Source organism: Phacochoerus africanus, chromosome 6, assembly GCF_016906955.1.
Source record: "Phacochoerus africanus isolate WHEZ1 chromosome 6, ROS_Pafr_v1, whole genome shotgun sequence".
Taxonomy (NCBI): Eukaryota; Metazoa; Chordata; class Mammalia; order Artiodactyla; family Suidae; genus Phacochoerus; species Phacochoerus africanus.
Window position 1 is genome coordinate 82,948,060 of NC_062549.1, and position 22,915 is coordinate 82,970,974.

Genomic DNA, 22,915 nt, shown 5'->3' on the forward strand with positions numbered 1-22,915 from the left:
AGCACACAAGAATATATTTTTGGATATAAAAATTGAGATATGCCATCACAGCAATGAAAATTAGCTAAGAATCTATACAATTACAAAAATTGAATCATGTTTTAACAAAGTATTTTAAAAGCTCATAAAAGAACAGGCACAGTATTCTGAAGGCGTATAAATTTGCCATGTGCTTTTGAACATCCTTACCATCAACTTCACAATCAGAACATACAAAAGCAGCAAAAAATCAGAGTTCAGAGGTTTTTAATTTCTCCTTTCCTTGTTCAGACTGGCTAAATCAAGCAAATACATTGAAAAAGGCAAATAAACATTCTTCATAGCAGAAAGACTGCAAGATTGCATGTAAACTATGGTTCTCCTTTAGGACGCTGCACAAGGACAAGGTTCATCTGTACTTAGAAGCAGCCTCGTTACTTCTTGCAGTATGCAAGTTCAGCACTGTGAGAGCAACATTCTGCCCAGACACCAGTCTCAATCTGGTTTCAAAGGATGCCTCCCCCCATGAAAGAAAGAAAAGAAAGAAAAGAAAAGGAGAGAGAGAGAGAGAGAAAGAGAAAGAGAGAGAAAGAGGAAGAGGAAGAGAAAGAGAAAGGAGTTCCTGCTGTGGTGCAGCAGAAACGAATCTGACTAGGAAACATGAGGTTGCGGATTCGATCCCTGGCCTCACTCAGTGGGTTAAGGATCTGGCATTGCTGTGAGCTGTGGTGTAGGGTGCAGACGCGGCTCGGGTCTGGCATTGCTGTGGCTCTAGTATAGACCAGCAGCAACAGCTCTGACTAGACCCCTAGCCTGGGAATCTCCACATGCCACGGGGGTAGTCCTTAAAGACAAAAGCCAAAAAAAAAAAAATACTACTTGCAAGGAAACTACTGCACATCTTACAATTTATCCAAAAAAAGTCTCGGCTTTTTTTTTTTTTTTTCTTTTTGCTATTTCTTTGGGCCGCTCCCGCGGCATATGGAGGTTCCCAGGCTAGGGGTCGAATCGGAGCTGTAGCCACTGGCCTACGCCAGAGCCACAGCAACTCAGGATCCCAGTCGCGTCTGCAACCTACACCACAGCTCACGGCAATGCCAGATCGTTAACCCACTGAGCAAGGGCAGGGACCGAACCCGCAACCTCATGGTTCCTAGTCGGATTCATTAACCACTGCGCCAAGACGGGAACTCCGTCGGCTTTTAAAATTAAAAGAATTATGCCTATCATCTAGCACAGTAGCTTTATAAACACTACACACTACTTTTTGTTGTTGATTGGCTGAAAAAAAAATTTTTTTTTTTAAGAACATGTGAATTTTGAAGTGCCTGTTACCCTGCAGCAGACTCAAGCCAGAAGTTATCTGAGGAGGAGTTTCCTGGTAACTCAATAGGTTAAGGATCTGGAGTTGTCACTGAAGCAGCTCAGGCCACTGTTCCGGTACAGGTTCGAGCCCTGGCCTAGGAACTTCCACATGACATGGGTGCAGTCAAAAAGAAAAGTTATCTGAGAGAAGAGAAGAGAGCCTTCTATGGAGATGGCCCCACAGAAAAAGGGATCCACAGCAGAGTTCCCCTCATGGCGCAGCAGAAACAAATCTGACTAGGAACCAGGAGGTTGCGGGTTTGATCCCTGGCCTCGCTCAATGGGTTAAGAATCCGGCGTTGCCCTGAGCTGTGGTGTAGGTCATAGACGCAGCTCGAATCCTGTGTTGCTGTGGCTGTGGTGTAGGCCAGCAGCTGCAGCTCCAATTTGACCCCTAGCCTGGGAACCTCCATGTGCCGCAGATGCAGCCCTAAAAAGACAAAAAAAAGAAAGAAGAAGAAAGAAAAAAGAAAGAAAAGGGGATCCACAGCCAAGGACTGCAGTTCCGTTTCTGAATTTATTCCACTAAGTCTCATTACTCATGTTGCAATGCTTGTGACTCCAATGGATTATCAAAAGCAAAGCAGCCAAACCAGTACCCCCACCTCCTTTTTTTAAGGGATGGACCACTGCTTAACTATATTTTCTAACAGAAGTTCCAAAAGCAATTTTATTTAGATGTATACCATGACTGTATTTCCTGCTCCCTGAGCGTACACTGGTTAGGGTGGAAGGGATATGGCATGAAGGTGGATGACCCACAAAGTCACCACACAAAAGTGATGGACACAAGCTCCAAGCATTGAGATAATCAACTCGGTGAGAAGAGTCAGCTGGGGAGGGTCTGGTCCTTCTCAGGGACAAGACAGCCTATCTGTGGGAGTGACAGAGGGGGCCTCAGGCAGGGTCTCAACAGCAGTAGCCACAGGTACAACCATGCAGAAAAGCTGGAAAACCAGAGTTTCCCCTGAGCACATTCAGCAAAAGGGGAGCCTCTCAGACAGTGAGACAGGAGGAGATGGGAGGCAGCGAGTTAGGAAAGGGACCCCCTAACCCCACTGCAGCAATGTGAAACAAGCAATCTCTGAGGCTGGGGAGAAGAGGACTGGAAGCCAGCCCTCCAGGTCTGGGGACCAGCACTGTTCCCAGTTCAGTGGTCACAGGCCAGCACACGCAGGGAAGAGCTTTTGGACCAGTGTTCCCACCCAGCTGCTGGAAGCAGAGCTTTGCACATGAGTACATTTCCCCTCTACAAAAGGGTCACCTCGATGGTCCCCTTTATTCCAAAACACAACCATCTCTTCTTCCCCAGCCGCAAACAGATAGGAGGGAAGGCAGGGGAGTGGGGAAACAGCCCCAGGGTCTAAAACCTTAACTCTCCACTCCTCATCGCACCCCCTAGGTTGCTTTTAACCAGTACTGTTGCCTGGTAACAGCTTTCGGCAGATCTGAAATGCATTTCTTCCTCCCACAGTCCAGCAGACAAAACAAGTAGGGAAGCAACTAAAGGGTAAAGCGGCAGAAGGAAAACCTGAGGAGTCTGTTAGATCCTGTCTGGAAGGAGGGATCGCCCACAAGCTGCTGAGGGGTCCACACTGGAACTGTCTGAGCAAACCGGCCACAGGCCTGGAGAGTTGGAGCAAAGGAGCTTTTATGCAAGAACTGGTGCCCTCTTCTGGTGAGATCTGGTGTAGACGCATTACCCATTCCTTCTCAAATAACAGAGATAAGAAGGCTGGTCTGGCAAAGTTATTGTGGATAGTCAATGAGATGGTGCATGGTCATGTCTACAATGCAGGACGCATACTGCCAAATAAATTTTTGTAGATAAATCAGAGGGCAGAGACATTCACTCTGCTGCCTTAAATGGTTATCAGTTATTTCCGTGATTAAATGATAATACCTAGCTTTTACTAAGATTTAACTTACCTATGCTGCCTATGCTGCTCCCCGTGCTAAGCACGAGATACATTTCTCACTGACATCCTGCGCTGATCCAGCAGGAATTGTTATCTCCATTATCTTTGAAGAGATGAGCAATGTGAGGACCAGAAGTAACTCATTCAACATGACACTAGTATGTGATTAAGCCACAACTCACCCTTAGACCTGTCTGACCTCAAAGCCCACATTCACCACCACTACATTATGTAGGCCTGGTGACATCCTAACCTCATGTCCCACTAAGTCAAGTCCAGCCTCTGAAGGGGCCTACTGGGATCAGGCTTTTAGGTCTATTACTCCAAGATGGCTGAAGTTCCTAGTGACCAGGCTGGCCTCACATCAGCTCTAAGGAGAAGAAGCATTAGAGACTCTCAACCTCCTTCAGGCCCCTTTCCAGATCCCTTCTGAGAGCTGGACTGTCCGCTGGCATCTGAGATGCAAAGGAACCCACACAAGCCAGAGAGTAGCATATACTTTCCACTCCTGGCTAAAGACAGGTTAGGGGCCTCAGCAGAAGACAGCCTAGAAAAGATCCAGTAATACTGGCTCCTCACTCTGGCCCCATGAGGCCTATTCATACCTCCCTAGCTCAGAAGAAAAGTCTTGCCAGTCTAAGGTCTCAGCTGCAGCAGGAAAAAGGAGTTAGCTATTAGCCCAAGCAAGAAGACAAGCAGTGGACCACTGCCTTTGGTTTGGAGGTTTCCAGAGCAAGAGCCAGAGTGAACCAGACAGACCTAGGTGAAAAACAGAAAGGCAAACCCAAATAGACTTCCTTTGGAAGTGACTTGGGAGGTCCCGCAATGCCAATCAAGATAGGGCATTCTGATGGTCAGATAGCAAGGAGAACCAAAGGGCAGGTGAAGGACTGATAGAGATCCTACAGAACCAAGAGGAAGCTTTCCGGAGGGAGACCAGGCAGGAGAAGGTACAATGATGTAGAAAGAGTGGAACCAGAAAAGGAGCAGGCCTGGCTGATGGAAACAGCACGAACAGTTACAGGAGGAACCACCCAAACCACCCCAGGAAATGCAGTGTCACAAAGCGGACCAAAGCTGAGGCACCCTCGGGGGTCTCTGTTCTGCCATCAACTATGGCTTTGGGTGGATCTGGTAACTTCTCTGAACCTCAATTTCCTTGACGGCCTAGGGGGATAATAATCCCTGCTTCGTCACAAGGCTCTTTCAAGGACTAGGCAAGATCAGGGACATGAAAGCACTCTGTTTGTGGCCAGGCAGCAGGCTGCATAAGGCCACCCTGCAGCCCATGGTGTCTTCCCCAACTCTTTTCAGCACAGGCTCCAGGACAAACACAGGCCTGCCTACTTCCTGCTGGCTCCACAGCAGGGCTCTGTTTTCCCACCTACTCTCCTCTGGCCCCGTTCCAGAGGAGAAAGGAAAATAAAATCAGTTTGAAAGCAAATATTTATAAATACTGGAGGAAAAACAGAGAGACAGAGAGCAGAGGGCAGCAAGATTTTTCACGTCCAACCGGCTTTTGTCCAAAAGGAAGCAGCATAGTTTTCTGCTGCTGCTTTGTCCTCTCAATCTCATTCCAGGAGGTCAAGAGCAAAGAAATGTGGCGGGGGTGGGGGGACCCAAGAGAAAAAGACTGTGCACTAAGTGCTAGAAAATACATTCCATAGCCAGGTGGGGAATCAAAGCAGCAGGAGAGCCTCAGTTCAGGTTTGAAAAACAACACACATCACCAAAAAGTATTCCTTTTCTACTTCATTGCATGGCCAGGCTCTCCAGGGGCTCATATCAGAAGAGCAAAATCAGTTGTTCCCAGACACCAAGACAGATGTGTGTCTGCACTGTGAGGGGCAGGGGTGATGGACGCCATGCTGAGGGCAAGTCTACAAAGTCCCTGTTGACCCCCAAACTGTGTCCCTTCCTGTTGCACCCCTGTCATCTCCAATGGGCTTGCCTGTTGCCACCTGAGAATCACTAGCACCCCAGGCATATCTGCTGCTGCTACCAAGGTTTTTATTTATGAGAACCCAGTGGAACCCCATCCATAGGTGCCCGAGGAAGATTCCACTCCGGCAGATACAGAACGCACCTCTCACATGGTGCTACAGGCATTAGGTTTGGGAACACACCACTGCCTCCAAAAGCAACCCTCAAATGTTCAGAATGCAAGCAACACATTGCTGCAAGATCAAAGGCACGTGTCTGTGAGACAGAGGTTTAGAAGATATTTACAACATGGTCCACCAGCTTCCATCCACCGTGCCTTTCCAAGTCTGCAAAGCTGGCCATGTCTTATGTAAGACACACAGCAAAGCACTTCTTCACAGCATCTCTAGGAAGAAAAAACACAAAGTTAAATGAGAGATCATCACCCCAAAGGCTTCTAGAAGTGGGAAAGACTCTCCTTGAGATTTCCTGGGCACCTGGAGTAGCACACTGCAGAGCAGAAAGCATCTGAGGTCAGCCCTACGTGGCACCAAACCTCAGCTTCAACATCTATTAGGAGAAATATTCTGGGCAAGTTACTGGTCTTGTTTGAGTTTCAAATTCCTCATCTATAAAAGGGGATGTTCCCACTTACCCTATAGACCTGTTTGTGAATAACTGCATTAGCAGAGTAAGTATTTCTTAAAAAAATATAGCTATCACAGAGTTCCTATTGTGGCTCAGTGGGTTAAGAACCTGACATAGTGTCTGTGAGGATGGGGGTTCAATCCCTGGCCTCACTCAGTGGGTGAAACCGCAGTGTAGGTCGAAGATGTAGCTCAGATACAGTGTTGCTGAGGCTATGGCGTAGGCTGGCAGCTGCAGCTTCAATTCACCCCCTAGCCTTTTCTTCCACATGCTGCAGGTGGAAGAAAAAAATAAAAGCTATCATTACAGGAAAAGGAAAAGACAGGAAGAAAGTGGAGACTAAGCAAAAATAAGAAATTACTAAGGACTGTGCATTTTATTATCAACCAGAATCACAGAATGCTCTGAAAGCAGTAACTCAAAAAGGCACTAGGCCCTTTCTTCTTTCTAAGCAGGCAGCAGAAACTTGTGAGGGGACATCTTGCAGGAAGGAGTTCCCTAGCACAGGGAGCTCCCCAAAGGTACTGCGCACTTGTTACCTGCTGTATGAGCCCTATCCCAGGCACTTACTCCTTGGAATTCAGTTCAGAGCATGCAAACGGCTCAGCCAATTACTATTCTAGTCAAGCAGGCATCTCCATTCCACCACCATATCTGGACATGGACTAGGGCTTTTCACCCCACCTCCATGCCTTGAGCTCTTGGCTGCACTGTGCCAAGGACACTGAAGCAACACAAGGGAGGGAGGGTGAGAGAATGCCTTTGCATGAGCAGGCATTGCAATTACTATCAAGATAATTCAAGGGCTGCATTCTGAAGATGTGCTCTGCACTGAAGTCCCTGTAGACGCTCTGCATGAGAAGGGGTTTTATGGCCCAATGAGATCCCTCACAGCAGCTCACAATACACCTAACATATTAAAGGACCTAGAGGGAGTTCCTGTCCTGGCACAGCAGAAACAAATCCGACTAGGAACCATGAGGTTGCGGGTTCAATCCCTGGCCTCGCTCAGTGGGTTAAGGATCTGACATTGCTGTGAGCTGTGATATGGGTCACAGATGCAGCTTGAATCCTGCACTGCTGTGGTTGCTATAGTGTAGGTTGCAGATGCGGCTCGGATCTGGCGTTGCTGTGGCTCTGGTGTAGGCTGGCAGCTGTAGCTCCAATTAGACCCATGGCCTAGGAACCTCCAAATGCCACAGGTGCAGCCCTAAAAAGACAAAAGACAAAAAAAAAAAAAGGCCTAAAAAGCTGGAGCCCATGGCACAAAGCCACCCAGCCACATTTAACTCATGGGCTAGTTGACTTCTCATCAAATAGTCACTCCCCAGCTTCTTCCGCTGTCAGCCACAGCCTGGGAAGGCGTCAAGACGGAAGCCTGCTCTTCCAGCTCACACACATTTCTCATTTCCTCAGCAAAGTTAAGGAAAAGCCTTTTTTTGGTTCACAGGTCATGAAAGAGAAGAATGGGAATTAAATGATGACATGATAACAGATACAGGCAAAGATAAACGCGCTGATTTAGGAGGTTTGGAAGTCAGAAGTTCAGAGGGCGAAGGGGGCCAACCCACTCTAGTTATCATGAGTCCTCCCAGGGATGTCCAGTGAGTTGCCCAACTTCACTTTAGGAAACCCTGGTCCTCCAGAGTCCTGGCCCTGCTTCCTTTCCCTTTATGAATTCTTTTCTGAAATGTTCCCGTCAGTGGGATAGTGCAAGAAAACAAGTATGTCTTAGACCTCTTCATCACTTGCTCGGTGATATTAAGGTGACAGTCACCTTTAGGAACATCTCCTCAAAGGTACTGGCTAAGGAGTGATAATAAGCATACACATACTGTCCATCACAGCAGAATGTTCCCGGCACCAGTAACTGGTGGACGTGGGTCAATGCCCATCACCAGTTTATGATGGGTCGGGGTGGGAGTAGGGATGGGGATAGAGATGACTCTTAGCTTACTAAACTATAAATCAGGCATGTAACAGCTGCCTATTTGTATCAAAGGATTTTAATAAAGATAAAATAGCATGTACTCTTTGAAATGGCCCTAAACTAAAAGGCTCTGTGCAAACATACCATCAACCCCAAATGACAGATATTATAATCCTAAATACAGTCAGTCTTACCTTGCAAATGGTATGTAGGAAAGGCTATACCTACAATGAAAAACAAACAAAAGATCAAATCAAATGAAGGAAAGACCCTACAGTGGACTGGACTCTTCTGAGCTATAACAGCCCCCACAGTGATGCATCCAGACCCTTTCCTTCCTCAGTATGGAGGGCACACACACATGCACACACTCACACACACCCACACAGGAGCACACCCATGTTGCATCACGTGTACAGCCAGGGAAGCAAGTGTCATCCATGGTCACAGCAGGAGGGCAAAGTCCCATATGGAGACAACTCAGTCACCTCAGCCTCACGGGTCACTGCTTTAACCAAATGAGCCAACAAGATCACCTACAACAGGCAGACTCCAGATATCCAGATGGCCTAGCAGCCCTATTCTAAAAGAACACCAGATAAAATCCAGGCCAGGTGTCCTCTGATGTTTTATAAATCCTCAACAGAAGACAACTTCTATCCAACTGGGATAAATTTTCTGCTCTGTGCCTATTACTTTTAAAAAGATGAGAAGAAAAAAAAAAGGCAGAAGTTCCCGTCATGGCTCAGCAGAAATGAGTCTGACTAGCATCCATGAAGATGCAGGTTCAATCCCTGGCCTCCCTCAGTGGGTTAAGGATCCGCCATTGCCATAAGCTGTGGTGTAGGTCACAGACATGGCTCGGATCCCACGTTGTGTGGCTGTGGTGTAGGCAGGTAGCTGTGGCTCCGATTCAACCTCTTGCCTGGGAACTTCCATATGCTGCAAGTGCAGCCCTACGAAGACCAAAGAAAAGAAAGAAAATAGAACACCAAAAGAAAAAAAGAAAAACCCACTACAAACTTCCCTATGGATGAAAGCATAAGCAAGCTATGATTCTTCGAGAACCCTAGCCAGAGATACCTTGGTGATCCCAGCTAGCTCAGCCCCCTTGCCCAGAAGGGAATCACTCAGGGAGGAAACTGGCCACACCCCAAGGGACCAGGGCTGAGTGTCAGGCAGCCTGGAAGTAGGTCAGCCCTGAGAATGCACAGTCAGAATACATCAGTGCTAGAAGCAACAGGGCACTTGCCTGTGCCCATATCAATGATGAACCTTTAAAAACTGGCTCAGAATCAGCCTATAAGCAAAGAAAGGCATGTGTATGTGGGAACTAATTTCTGCTCCCAAAAGAAAACCAAAATATAAACCTAAGCTGTCATACTAGCCCCTTTCAGTACCTACTACCACAATGTGTGTGTCACATTAACGTCAGGCCATCACTCGTCTCCGGATGTGACACTCACCACATTCAGAAGCTCACTTACTTGGAATACAGTCAACTCCAAAGGCATTTAGAAAGTACATTTATTCAAAAGTCCAAAATTTCCCAAGGGAAGGTTGGGCGTTAAGCCTGTAGTCTCAGGATCCATTTCTAAGAAATAAGACTATACTTGATCCTTGGAAGCTTTAAAACTTCCACAGTCCTCCTTTCTTTGCATTAGAGCCAATATTTTTCTCCAAAGTCAACCAAGTCACATTTTTACTAAAACTCTTCTGGCAGATAACACCCCTTGATAAACTCTGAACATGTTACAGAAACGTCTCAGGAGCTACTGACTCCATATGTGCCATGGTCCCCTCACTCTGATGTTGGACCGGATTGAAAGGGCCATGAACCCACGGCCCTCTCCATGGTTTTGAATAATAATGTCTCCAGTGGTCCTTTCACTATGCCTGGCCCCTGGGCCACAACTCCCTGGTCTTGCTACAGCCCACTGCCCCATGGTTTTCCATGTGGTCAGTCATTGTTCCTCATTTCCTGCCGACAATTCACTTTGCCCTTCTGTTAAATGATTCATCCCATCACAAATATAACATTCATTTTTCTTACCACTTTCCTTTTGCTTTAATGTCTGTTTGACTCACAAGCCTCTTTTCACCAGCCCCTACAGTACTTCATCGTCCTTGCCCTTACCAGATATGAGTGGTTGAATGATGGTTGTAACATCTCAAAATCAACCATAAACCCAGCAAAAATGCCACAGCGGGCAAAGAGCCTCCCACAACCACTCAAGACCACAAATGCCACCTCTTGTCAGTGGGCTGAGACGATAGGCTTTTACTCTGCAGTGTGACTTGACTTACATCATTAAGGATTCTGAAATTGAAAAGCTTCTGTCTTCCTAACCCTCCTACCCACATCATGTGGGATTTTATCCCCTTCAGCTGCATTAGTCAGCGATCGATGCAGGAGGGGGCTGTTGTAAAGGTTACTTACCACGTCAGGGCCAGAGACTGCAAAATGCAGAAGATAAGAGCAAGTCCCTTGTGCCGCTGAGAGAAAAAAATGATACAGTTACAGGAATGTATGTGACACAAGGCACGAACCAAAAAGGTTAAGGAAAATCAAAATACATACTTACCAAAAAGGCAAAACACAGGGTAAGTGCAAAACACAACTAAAGAGAGAAAGGAAACATTATTTAATTAATACAATGACAATGACAATGGGGGGGTATAAAGAAATCATTCTTGACAACCTTACAACTATACTTATCCGGCTGCAGTAATCAGATGCCGTGGTTACCAAAGCAACCAAACACATTCTTCATTTCAAAGCATTTAACCTACCTGAGCACCCATGTTTGGCAGAAGAGTTCAAATTCCACTGAAATGAAACTGGCCAATAAGGACTCCAGTCGATCAAAAAGAGAAGAATGCTCTTCTATTTTCAAATTTTCCCAAAATCTCCGCCCAGCCAACACAAGCAGATTGCTGGTCCACCCATCCATCCATCATTTTCATTCAAATGTACTAAAGTAGGTTTAACACACACCTCTTTAACTTCTGCCAAACACTAATGTCTGCAGTAGAGAGGGCATGTGAGGACAAAGGTCAACATGAGCTGTCAGTCTCATAGCCAGCAAGTTATTTGTTTACACGTCACCTAACATTTTCCCTGAGTCCTCTCTTAGGAAATCCACTCTGCAAGAGACTTCTCCAGGCCATCTACACCCAGGGCTGGCCAAGGACAATCAGGACTCTAGCTGTCAGTCAAGACTGTCATCTCCATCCTGCTGTATCAGTAACCACTCAATAAGTATGACCAAGGAGGTCCCGTCATGGCTCAGTGGTTAACAAATCTGACTAGGAACCATGAGGTTACAGGTTCGATCCCTGGCCTTGCTCAGTGGGTTAATGATCTGGTGTTGCTGTGGCTGTGGTGTAGGCCAGCGGCTACAGCTCCGATTAGACCCCTAGCCTGGGAACCCCCATATGCCTCGGGTGTGGCCCTAGAAAATAAATAAATAAATAAATAAATAAGACCAAAATAATTTCTTGGTGCCCAGCCCCGTGCCAATAACACCCTAAAAAGGCCACAAAATAGTAGCAAATGTGGACATGGCCTTAGAGAACTTACCTATTTGAACAAATGAGATGTACACAAGGGAAACTAAAATAAAGGTATGTTGCTCAAGTTCTGGACATTGCAATAATTACAACATAAGTCCAGAGAATGTGGTCTGGCATGTCAGGATGGTCCCATGGAAGGAAATGGCCCAAGGAAGGGAGAGGCATTCTGGGTTAATGGGGCAGGAAGATGGGACAGGACTGAAGGCACTGTTGTCAGAGTGGGGTGGGTGCTGGGCCATGAAGAGACCAGACCTGCTTCAGGAAAACCAATGAAAACAAACAGGATCCCAAAGTCAGATCATGACTAGAGAAAAAAGAGCCCATGCTAGGAGACTGGACACCACTCTAGAGGATGAACTCTGGATTCCAATTTACTCCCTCTAAGCTTTGCGTGTACGTGGCATCACCCATCACCAGGAGGGTTATGACTGTATGTGTTTGGCTGATTTGACAAGCAACACCTTCTGGAGGGCTTTCTAGAACTAGGAGAACTTTAAGATCAACTCAATCGCAAGCAGTGGGAAAGGAGGCAAAATGACTAGATGAAGAACGCTCCCTTCGGCCCCAGTGGTTACAGGTAGTAAGGCAAGATGAGAGAGAAAAGGGTAGAAATCTTTAGGTTTAAGAGGACAGAAACGGCACACAGCAGACACAAAAACTCCTGTTGTAGACATCCAGGTAACAGGCAGATCTTACCAGCACCAGGATAGTGGCAATCAAACGCGTCGGTTCAAACATTCGCTTCAGCTGTTTCATTGGTCCCATGAGGAAGACAGTGCTAAGAAGCAAACACACACACACACACAAGCTTCTCAGAGCAGAAGAGAACCACAGGAGGCACACCGAGGTGCCTGCCTATTACCTTCTAATCGCCTCCCCCTGCTCACCCGTGGCAATAATAGCACTAACTGCAGCTGACACCTGAAAAGCCTGTGCCAGGCAGTGTCCTTAAAGGCCTATTGTGCCTTATTCTCATTTAAGCCAGCAACATTTTACAAAGTTGACCACAGAATAGTTATCATATTTATCTTGCAGGTGAAGAAACTTAAGTCTAGAAGAACTTGTTACTTAACCAAGGCCACCCAACTAGAGAATGGTAGAGTGAGGCTCTGGGTACTGACTCCAAACCACATCTGTAACCCACTAGGTTAGAGGATCACCCCCTCTTCCAGGTGCTACTTGCCTCCTTAACAACCTACCTATGGAAACAAACCAATTAAAAAGACTCAGGTAATCTAAAAAAGGAAAACCACATCTTGCAGGCTTCAGTAGATTATGTTAAAAAGTAGACCATTCTGGGAGTTCCCGTCATGGCACAGTGGAAACAAATCTGACTAGGAACCATGAGGTTGCAGGTTCGATCCCTGGCCTCGCTCACTGGGTTAAGGATCTGGCGTGGCCATGGGCTGTGGTGCAGGTTGAAGATCTGGCGTGGCTGTGGCATAGGCCAGCAGCTGTAGCTCCGATTGGACCCCTCGCCTGGGAACCTCCACATGCCACGGGTGCAGCTCCGAAAAGACCAAAAAAAAAAAAAATAGAGCATTTCATTTTCTTTCGTTATCTCCAGAGAACAATTCTAACGATGATAGTCACATCAGCTATGATTTGGGGAACATTTGCTAAACAATGGGTATCACATAATGACCTCATTTCACTCTCTCAACAATTCTATGAGTTAGGTATTATTACACTTATTTTAGAGCTGAGAAAATGAAGCTCAGAAAGGCTAGTTTACGTATCCAAGATTACACAGTCAGATACTTCAAAGAGCTGGCATTCCAACCCACATCTACTGGACTCCCAAGCTCCCAAAGGCAGCCCCAGTTTGTCTTCTGAAGGAACAGAACTTGAGAGGTGGCTTGTGAGAAAGAGAAAATGCAAATGAAGCAGACATTTCTGCCTAGCACATCACGTGTCAGGGCCTGCTAGAAGTTACGCTTCCCAGCTTTTGAAAGAAATGCCCTGGTAGTGTCACCCCCAGGGGTAGCTGGTGACAGCCAGTGTTTAAGACAAGCCAACCAGCAAGTGACAGTGGCTTCTGAGTGTTCAATAAAAACAATTTTTTTAAAAATAAGTCTCCCTCTCTTTGAAGTGCCATGAAGTTTCTGTTTGAATTCAAGGCTATACTCAGGTCAAGCGTTTGAGCTGAATGCACTCTTGAGCCTACACGAGCAAGAAGCAATTGCCAAGGCTGGCCTTGAAAATTAAATGCAGCATATATAAAAAATATGAAGGACTACAGGTAAAGCCATAAATGTACCCAGGAAATAACAATTCCCTCCCTATATTATCTTCCTGGGCAAAGCTGCCAAGAGTCAGTCCTGTTAGGATTTGCTAAACAGTTCTTTTGAACTAATGAACATACCCAGATACTTATGCTCAGTCTAGACTCCATTATAACCTACACTGTCTGCCCAAAGTAAACCCTCCCCAAAAGTTAGTGTTCGAGAAATATTTAGAGACAAGATCAGACATCTCCAAGGGCCATCATTGCACTATCACAGAATTAATAAATTAAGCTTTAAGATGGCCTGTGTTGGGCACTCGATCATTTGGTTAATTAACATTTCCAGCCAGAAAAAGACCTAGGTTGGGGACAATTAGGGACAAGACACAGGTGTAGCCCTTGTCAAGTGGCTTACAGCCTTATACCAAGTCAGTGTAATAAAATGCTGCGATGTCATGTAAGTATACATGGGATATATGGAACCCATAAAAAGGAAGAAAAGGAGGTCATTGATTCTGGAGGGGAAAGGGGACTTAAAAGACGTTTCATAGACGAGGTGACTTCTCAGCCAGGTCTTGACACATGAGCTAGTACCCACCACAGGGGGAGTGCAGCACCGCAGGAAGAGAAAACACCCCAAGCAAAGGCACAAAGATGACTGGGGAAATGCAACTTCAGCCTGGCTGAGGAGGAGGACTGGGTAAAGGCAGACCTTGAAGGGCCTGCCCCGTACGCATGCTGAGGGGTTTGGACTTCACTCTAGAGAGCGAACAGGGAGCCATGAAGGGGGTTACACACATTAAATAAATGGCTCCAAAGCTCTGTGGAAAACAGCCTGGAGAGGGGCCATAGAGGAGGAAAAAGAGCCCAATGGGGGACTCCTGTAGCAGTTTGGATGAGCAGTGATGGAGCCCAGAGCTAAGAGCAGCTGAGATACCACTTTCTCCAGGAAGCCCTCCTGGCTCCCCAGGTCGGGTCAGATCAGTTCACCTGCCCCTCCCTGAGCATGCCTCTCTCCATATCCTATTATGTTATCAGTTTATATGTCTATCTGGCCAACCAGTGAGCTCCATCCCAGCAGGAACTGAACGCTACTTGTCCATGAATCCTCAGACCCCAGCCCAGTGAAAGCATGTGAGTCAATCCACAAGGGGCAGCATCAGTAAGACTAGAGCAACAGAAAGGGCAGGATACTCAACTAGTATCTATGAAGATGGGTGTTCAATCCCCGACCTTGCTCAGGGGATTAAGGATCTGGCACTGACGTGGGCTGCAGTGTAGGTCACAGACTTAGCTTGGATCCTGCGTTGCCGTGGCTGTGGTACAGGATGGCAGCTACAGCACTGATTCGACCCCTAGCCTGGGAACTTCCAAATGCCACAGGTGCAGCCCTAAAAAGAAAAAAAAAAAGATGAGCTAAGATATAAAAATATGAAGTTAAAAAATACATATATATATAAAGATATAGGATATGGAAGTGATGTATTTTAACTACCTCTTTTCTCTCCAAATCCTTAAAACTACCGAAGCATCTCCTGCACCTACCTCCAAATACAACCCACATCCATTTTCCCATCTAATAATTGGCAAAGGTTAGATTAAAAAAAACTGTTACCTCCCAATAGATGCAATATTACCAAAGGTATAAAACACTGCGAAGAGGTATAGTCCCTTCTGGGGCACCCAGAGCAGAAAAGTTCCCTGGAAGATAAGGCACAAGGCATTTGCACGTGAGGAACCCCTCCCACCCCAGCCACACAACCAGGAGCACAGAGCAACCTGTGCCCTTTCCCCCACCCCTCAGCTCCCTCTCTGCCTCCCTTACCTCCCCCTCCCCTTATCTGGCACTAGACCAGCATTCCAATGAAGAGCAAAAGCGGTGGGTGAAAGGGGAATGATGGAAGCAGGGGAGCAGGAAAAGACCGAGAAGCCGAGGGCAGTCTTACCAGCAGTGAGCAGAGAATTCCTGCAGCAAAACAGGCAATGAAGCCTTTTATTCTGGTACCCGAACTTAAGGAAGTTGCCTCAGCAACCTGGAATTAAAAATTAAAAAAATAAAAAAAACTAATTACATATATGTGTATGCATATTTAATCACTGAAAACAAAGGAAGCACATAATTAAATTTAGAATGCATATGGAGGAAGGAAGAAACACAGAATCCTACTTGCTCACAAGAACCCTCATGAGTCACTCAAGCCGGCTCCTCATCCATCCATGAAACTCTCCTCCAGCAGCTGATTAGAGACTGCGGATCCTCTAGTTGGATGTCTCCAGAGGTGGCCTCAAGCCCAACGCATTTCACAAGGAGGAAGGCAAGACAACAGATCCTAGAGTGGCCCAAGCCCTTACCACAGCCCAGGCAGGATAGGCCACAACTGGAAAGATGTGAGCTCTGCCAGGCGGGAACCAGGAAACAGGGAAAAGACAGGGGCGGCACTAAGACACTTGGTTCTACAGGACACTGTCTCCAAAGTCAACCGGCCAAGCTTCAGCACTTGCTGCTCCTGCCAGCCTTTCAGGGACCCAAGAGGGCTCAGGCTCTCATCCTAATCAAGACTCTCATGCGAGTTCATTCACTCTCCGTGCTGATGTTGGTCTTCAAGGTGATGGCATCAGCCATATCATGAGGATCCACACATGGATCCTTGTGAATTAATGACTGCCCTCTCATCCTTGGCCACCATGATTAATCCCTGCCAGCAGCAAATTCCAAAGGAAGCCAAGATTTCCAGGAAAACTCTGCTAAAGAAAGGGAGCCTGTGAGTAGCTCCCAAAGGTTTTTTCCCCACGTCAAAAATGACAGCCAAGTGTCTGCACCTAAGACCTCCCCAGTCTGTCCACCTGACGCAGGGGCCACAGATGCTCCAAGCTCGGCACAGGCAGCTACCAGTGAGGCCAAAGGCCTTTCCTCCTGCCCAGCCAAGACTAGGCAGCCAGGCCCCACGCATATTCACCCAGGACTCACCTCCAGTGGCCAGCACAGCCCCCATCTGGCATGTGGTGAAATCTACTGACCACACATCCCCCCAGCTGATGGAGGAAGGCAGTGATGGCAGAGGCTTCCAGGATCACTAGACTGGCAATTCCCTTGGCCTTGACTACTCCCAGCTCATGGGCCTGTTCTCAACCCTGTCTCCAAATTTCCTGTCAAATCAGAATGTGGAAGAACAGGATCAGAGGCTCCCCCAGGAGTGGCAGGCTTTGCTATAAAACAGCTTCCTTCCCACTCAGGAGAAAAGTACTTAGGACAGGTTATCAAAAGGGGTTCTTCTACCCCATACGTTCACGTATTCTGAAAGTGGGCTCACTGCATTGCAAACCCACTCCCAGCCCCCAACACACACACACACAGCACTTGCAGAAACACGTGGCAACAAATAACCCTGCACACAATGGCACACCCAAGGACGGTGACACAGAGGGGGAGGTGACAGAAAGGGCCACCTGAAAACCTATCCTCCAAAATGAGCCATGTGATACTCTGTTGTTATGAGGCTTCACGGACAGCCTAGATAATCAGGTCAGAATCCTCCTGACTAACCTGTTCAAACTCCCATTAAAGACAGAATAAAAATCAAAAGACACCACTCTTTCTACCCAATGCAAGAACCAAAGAACTTGGAGTTCCCTTGTGGCTCAGTGGGTTAAGGAATTATGCACTGTCACTGCTGTGGCTCTGGTTACTGCTGTGATGCCAGTTCAATCCCAGGGAGCTTCTACATGCCGTGAGCTAACCAAAGACCTTACCTTGCCAAGGTAGAAAAAAGAACAGAGCTGCACAGAGGGATAAAACTGTGGTGGTGGGATTGGACTTGACTCCTTGCCTGAGCATTGCTTGGCAGCAACAAAGATATTTTAAAAGACTTAACCTCTTTTTTAAAGACGATAAGCCATAAAGCTAAGTATCAATTTGATATGGCCTTGGCATCTAGAGCACAAAACAGTCCCAACAGGATGGTGAGATGCCAGTCCTTGCAAAAATCAAAATCGCCAGCAATAGGAAGAAGTCCTGGTTTCTACCTTCGGAAAGGAAATTAACATGTTGGTTCTATGCATCTCTCAAGCTGACTCCCATCTAAATGTCACCCGATTTGTCAAAATGGGGGAGGGGTGATAACCTTTCACCATTGTGCTTTTCCACTCCATGTGGCTGCAAGTTCTTTCACACACATGCTTGGTCAAAGGCAAGAGGAAGCTGTTGCTCCACTTCTAACTGAATCCAATGAAAACTAAACGCTTCTTTCTACCAATTTGTGAAACATCAACTCTGTTGATATAAAATCTCTCCCTAAATTTACATTTCTGGAAACTGATCATGCACCTTTTGGAAGTGCAAGTGGCTGGAATAGCACCTGGATAGACTCCGTAGGCAAACAGCTCACAAGCTGTCTGACTGTCAGTTATGCACAAAGGCCCCTTTGACTCTGGGATGTGGAGAGAAGAAGAGGGGCTCTTGCCAAAAAGAAGAAAAATTGAGAAATGTCCAGGGAAACAGGATTGGTAACCAGAAGCTGGTGAAAAAGCAATGCTGCCTCATTCCTTTCAAACTAGGCACCATTCAGACCTTCCTTGTCTCTGCAATTCTGTAAAGAAAACATAAAGCCTTGACTTTCAGAAAGAATCCTACAGAAACTAAAGATTGAAGGTGGATTTATGAAGACAGGGTATCAATCCGAAAACTCAGCAAGAGGCCATCTGTGACTAGACATTGCCAAGCAAGTTTTATAATTCCCTAGTTTCATATGCAGGAGAAACAGAACTAGTCATACTTTTATTGTTTGCATTAAAAGAAGAACAATTTTTCATGGAGTTCCCTTGTGGTGCAGCAGGATCCAGGGTTGTCACTGTAGTAACTCAGGTTGTTGCTGTGGTGCAGCTTCAATTCCTGGCCCAGGAACTTCCACATGCTGTGGGCATGGCCAAAAAAAGAAAAGAAAGAACAACAATTTTTTAAAGCAATCACTTCTGGTGACGTCTGACAGCTTTTAAAATTGAATGTGAAAAGACTTTAAGCACCCCCCCCAATCCAACTTCCCACCCAAAATAGAAATTTCAATAGAATCCTCCAGCTTTGCCAACCTTAAAACTATGGGAAATGTGAGACAATCAAGTCATTACCAATATTTTCAAGGAGGCCCTGACTTAATAAATAAACGCTAAGCCAAAAAACAACCCTGAGAGTGAATTCAGCTGGTCATGAAATGCTTCCTGGGAGCTGGGGTCTCAGGAAGTGCCACACAATGATGTACATACACAGTAATCTCATACTCAGAAAGAGGAAACCGACAGCAGTGTTTTAGAACATGAAAGAACCACCTAGTCTTTCTAAAATATATTTAATACATTCCCGAGCTTACACTTCAAAGCCCTTCATTGTGTCCAACACAAAGCATTCACCGTTTCACGTAGAACCAAACTCAGCATTTATGTTTTCAATCTGTAGCGTCTATCTACCGCTTCATGATGATTTTTTGAATCACAGTATCTGCATCATCCCCACCTTTGAACTCCTCCCCAACCCCAGAATCCTCAGAAAAACAGCTCCCTCTTTTTTTTTTTTTTTTGTCTTTTTGCTATTTCTTGGGCTGCTCCCGCGGCATATGGAGGTTCCCAGGCTAGGGGTCGAATCGGAGCTGTAGCCACTGGCCTATGCCAGAGCCACAGCAACACGGGATCGGAGCCAAGTCTGCAACCTACACCACAGCTCACAGCAACACCGGATCGTTAACCCACTGAGCAAGGGCAGGGACCGAACCCGTAAACTCATGGTTCGTAGTTGGATTCGTTAACCACTGCGCCACGACAGGAACTCCGAAACAGCTCCCTCTTGAACCACAGCTGCTCTAAAATCTTAGGGACCGTTCATGCAGCAGAAAGCTTTAGATAAGCATGACTGTCGGCCACCTAAGTTTTCTTAGGCACAATCTGAGGTTTGGCTCGTGAGTTCATAACAGAAGCCAAAAACCAAGAACAAGGAACTCAAGAAATTACTCCTGAGCCTTGACCAATTAATAAAGGCAATAGATTTAAAAGAATCCACAGGCTGTTTTAAAATGTCAAAAGAAGTTAAACTCCAATTCCTACAACCCTCAATGCCTACAGTGTTACCTCTTCAAGGAGAAGAGTCAAGAGAGCACGTTTTAGGGTTCTGAGAGTTCATGGAAGGGGTGGAGGTATCAGGGTTACACAAAACTCAGAAAAAAATCAGCAGCCCCAAAAGGGGGTGAAAGAAGCATGCTGAGATAACCACTAGAGACACTGATGAAAACTGGAGGAGAAACTTAGGTTATGAGTTGAAAGAAGCCATCTTATCTTGTTCAACATCTTCATTTTACAGATAAGGAAACTGAGGCCCCAAGGAATACACCAGAGTAAAGATACATGTCACTTTATAATTTACAAAGGAAAATAAATAAATAACCAAAGCCGAAAGCACTAGAAATAGAAAATAAATATTCTGCGTGGCTCTAGAACATAGGGCATTTAGTACTCAGGCTCCAGCTCCAGCTCCACCAAACCTTTCTAATAAAAACAATCAAACAAGCCTGCAAGCGGCCACACTATGGTCCTGGGCGGCCTTGGGGTCTATGTGCAAGCAGCGTGTGCACAGAGAAGCAAGATGTGGGCCCTGCCCTCCAAGAATTCATGGTTCTCCCGGAGATAGTTAACTGAAAGAAGAGGCCCAAGGTCGGCTGGGAAAGTCACAACCCACAACCTAAACTGGGCAGGAAGGCAGCCAGGAGCAGCACCGGGGCGTGGCCACAAGCCCCATCGCGCAGTGGGTACCAAGCAGGGATGGCCACCTGGGCCCCCAGTCCAGGTTTCTACCCAATGAGGACTCTCTCCGCCAGGCTGCCAGGAGACCCTGGCTAGCCCAGCCCTAAAGCCCTTTCCCATGCCAGTAGGGATGGGGCTGACGGTCGGGGATGGTCACCCTCCCCTTTGCAGATGTTTCTAGGTTTTGCTCCAGCGCGGCCCTCCCTTTGAGGGAGCAGGAGAGGCGAAGGGGAATGGGACGCGGCACAAGGCTGAAGGGATCCGGAACAAAAAAGGTGCCCACCACCCTGCTCAAAGTGTCTGGGCCCCAGCACTTGACGGATGGAGAGTCGGGGAAGCGCGGGGGTCCTGAGCCCTGTAAGGGAGGAGGAAGGAACAGGGGCAGAGCTGTTTTCCAAGAAATCTTGGAAGTCCTGCTCATCTTTCCCACTAGTCAGCAACAGGCGCCCAAGTAGCTGGAGGCGGGGCTCCGGTGTCTGTTGGACACCCAGGCCCCAGCCCCCTCCCAGGCCCACGGAGACCGGGGCGGGGGGCGGCAGCTACGGGACCAAGTAGGCGCGGCCTGAGGGCGGCGCACTCACCTCGGACAGACCGCCCCGGTCCTCGGCGTCCTGCCCGCTCAGCACCTTCTTCAGCTTGTCCATGGCAGGTCCGGTCCACCCCGGCCCCAGCCACTCGCCAGCCACCTGTTGCACTGGTTGAGGCGCAGGCTCTTCCGTGTGCCCCGCCCCCGCCAACCATGGTGCGCCCGGCCCACCACGGTGCGCCCCGCCCAGGTATCTGCCCTCCTGGCGGCTGCCAGCGCAGGCGCCCGGCGAGCTCTGCGCCTGCCTTCGCCCCGCCCACTTTTACCCGGCTGGTTTGGGTCTTGGAAGGCGGGTCGGGAAGGAAGGTTGGGTTTCAGGTCCACCCAGCATGGTTAAACTTCAGTCCGGCGCCAGGCTGCGCATGCGAGCCGGCTACCCTGCCGGGGTACTCGTAGGTTCAGTTGACAAACATGGAGGCCCTAGCACGTGCGAGACTCTGCAGAAACAAAAACGGTGAATCCTGGACCCCCTCTCCTCTCCTCTCGCCCCACACTTCCTGTGGTATGGATGCAGATTTGTAAACAAACGATGTGGGGAATCCGCGGTCTGATTGTAGTTACACCGGAAATAACTGTTTAAAAGGCACTTGTGTTCCTTGGTGGCTCAGCTGGTTAAGTATCCAGCCTTGTCACTGCCGTGCACTGCTGTGGCACCGTTCAATACTTGGCCCGGGGAACTTCTGCATGCCTCCCCTGCAGCTGGGGGAAAAAAAAGCATTTGAGGCCAACTGGAGTAAATCATAACACACTTAGTGGAAAAGTTAACAAGGAAAATACTACTGTAATTCTAGCTGGGAATGCATCAAGAAGAATGATTTGGGTAAAAACTTGAACAGGTAGAACTTGAGTAAAGGAGTGAGGAAAAACATATTAGATTGTTTTGTGTTTCTTGGATTGTTTGTTTTACTGACCTCAAACCGGATTCCAACGCTAATGATTCTACGTTGGAGAATCCATGTAACTCCCAGGAAAGTGCTAGAGATGGGACGTGGGCTCACATCTCAAACTGCTTGCTGGGGAATATCTGGGAAAATAACTTCAAGGTGAAATAAGCTTAGGAGCTCCTGTTGTGGCTCAGCGAGTTAAGGACCTGACATTGTCTCTGTGAGGATGGGTACACACACACACAAGGGAGAACTTTTTTTTTTTTTTGTCTTTTTGCTATTTCTTGGGCCGCTCCCGCGGCATATGGAGGTTCCCAGGCTAGGGGTCGAATCGGAGCTGTAGCCACCGGCCTACGCCAGAGCCACAGCAACGCGGGATCCGAGCCGTGTCTGCAACCTACACCACAGCTCACGGCAACGCCGGATCGTTAACCCACTGAGGAAGGGCAGGGACCGAACCCGCAACCTCATGGTTCCTAGTCAGATTCGTTAACCACTGCGCCACGACGGGAACTCCCGGGAGAACATTTATTGAACGAGTAGGAGTGCTGTGTCGGACTTGAGTGAATTTAAATAACTACCAAGAACTTGGGCCTGTTAGTATTATAAATCAACCAAGCAAAAGGATTTGCACAGGTCCCTATTCGAGTAAGTCAGATGTTTATAGTTACATCCCTTTGTGTTTTCATTTTTATGGATAGGAAAATATGCTGTGCTTTATGATTTTGCTTTACACCTGAGATTTTGAATAACAAATGCTGCTGCTCTTTATGCTCTAGATGCCCTTTACCCTCTTGTTCCACTCAAGTAAATTTCTCCACATCTCTCAAGACTCTTCAAATATCAAGGCAGACTGGAAAGTTCATCCACCATGGAGTTAGGAAGATCTGAGAGTTACAACTCTAGCATCATCCCTCACTAGCTGTGTGGCATTGAGTAAGTTATTTAACCTTTCTTGTCCTCAATTTTCTCATCTGTAAAATGGACATAAATGACTACCTCTGAAAATTACTATGGGATGTAAGCATGATAGTATATGTAGAGAACCTGGAACATGGCAGGCATTCGGTTAGCAACTAATGGAAGCTAATGTTCTTT

The 22,915-nt window shown here is 47.1% G+C and overlaps 1 protein-coding gene across 1 annotated transcript; it reads right to left on the minus strand.

The window, feature by feature from the left end:
* Nucleotides 1-5,000: 5,000 nt before the first annotated feature.
* On the minus strand, nucleotides 5,001-21,090 carry SFT2D2 (SFT2 domain containing 2). Its single transcript, XM_047783991.1, has 8 exons — nucleotides 20,929-21,090; nucleotides 15,514-15,600; nucleotides 15,183-15,268; nucleotides 12,037-12,118; nucleotides 10,350-10,385; nucleotides 10,205-10,260; nucleotides 7,959-7,988; nucleotides 5,001-5,592 (listed from the first exon to the last, which is right to left on the minus strand). The coding sequence occupies exons 1-8, from the start codon at nucleotides 20,989-20,991 to the stop codon at nucleotides 5,553-5,555; spliced, it is 480 nt and encodes a 159-aa protein (XP_047639947.1). The 5' UTR covers nucleotides 20,992-21,090; the 3' UTR covers nucleotides 5,001-5,552.
* Between the last annotated feature and the right edge of the window lie 1,825 nt (nucleotides 21,091-22,915).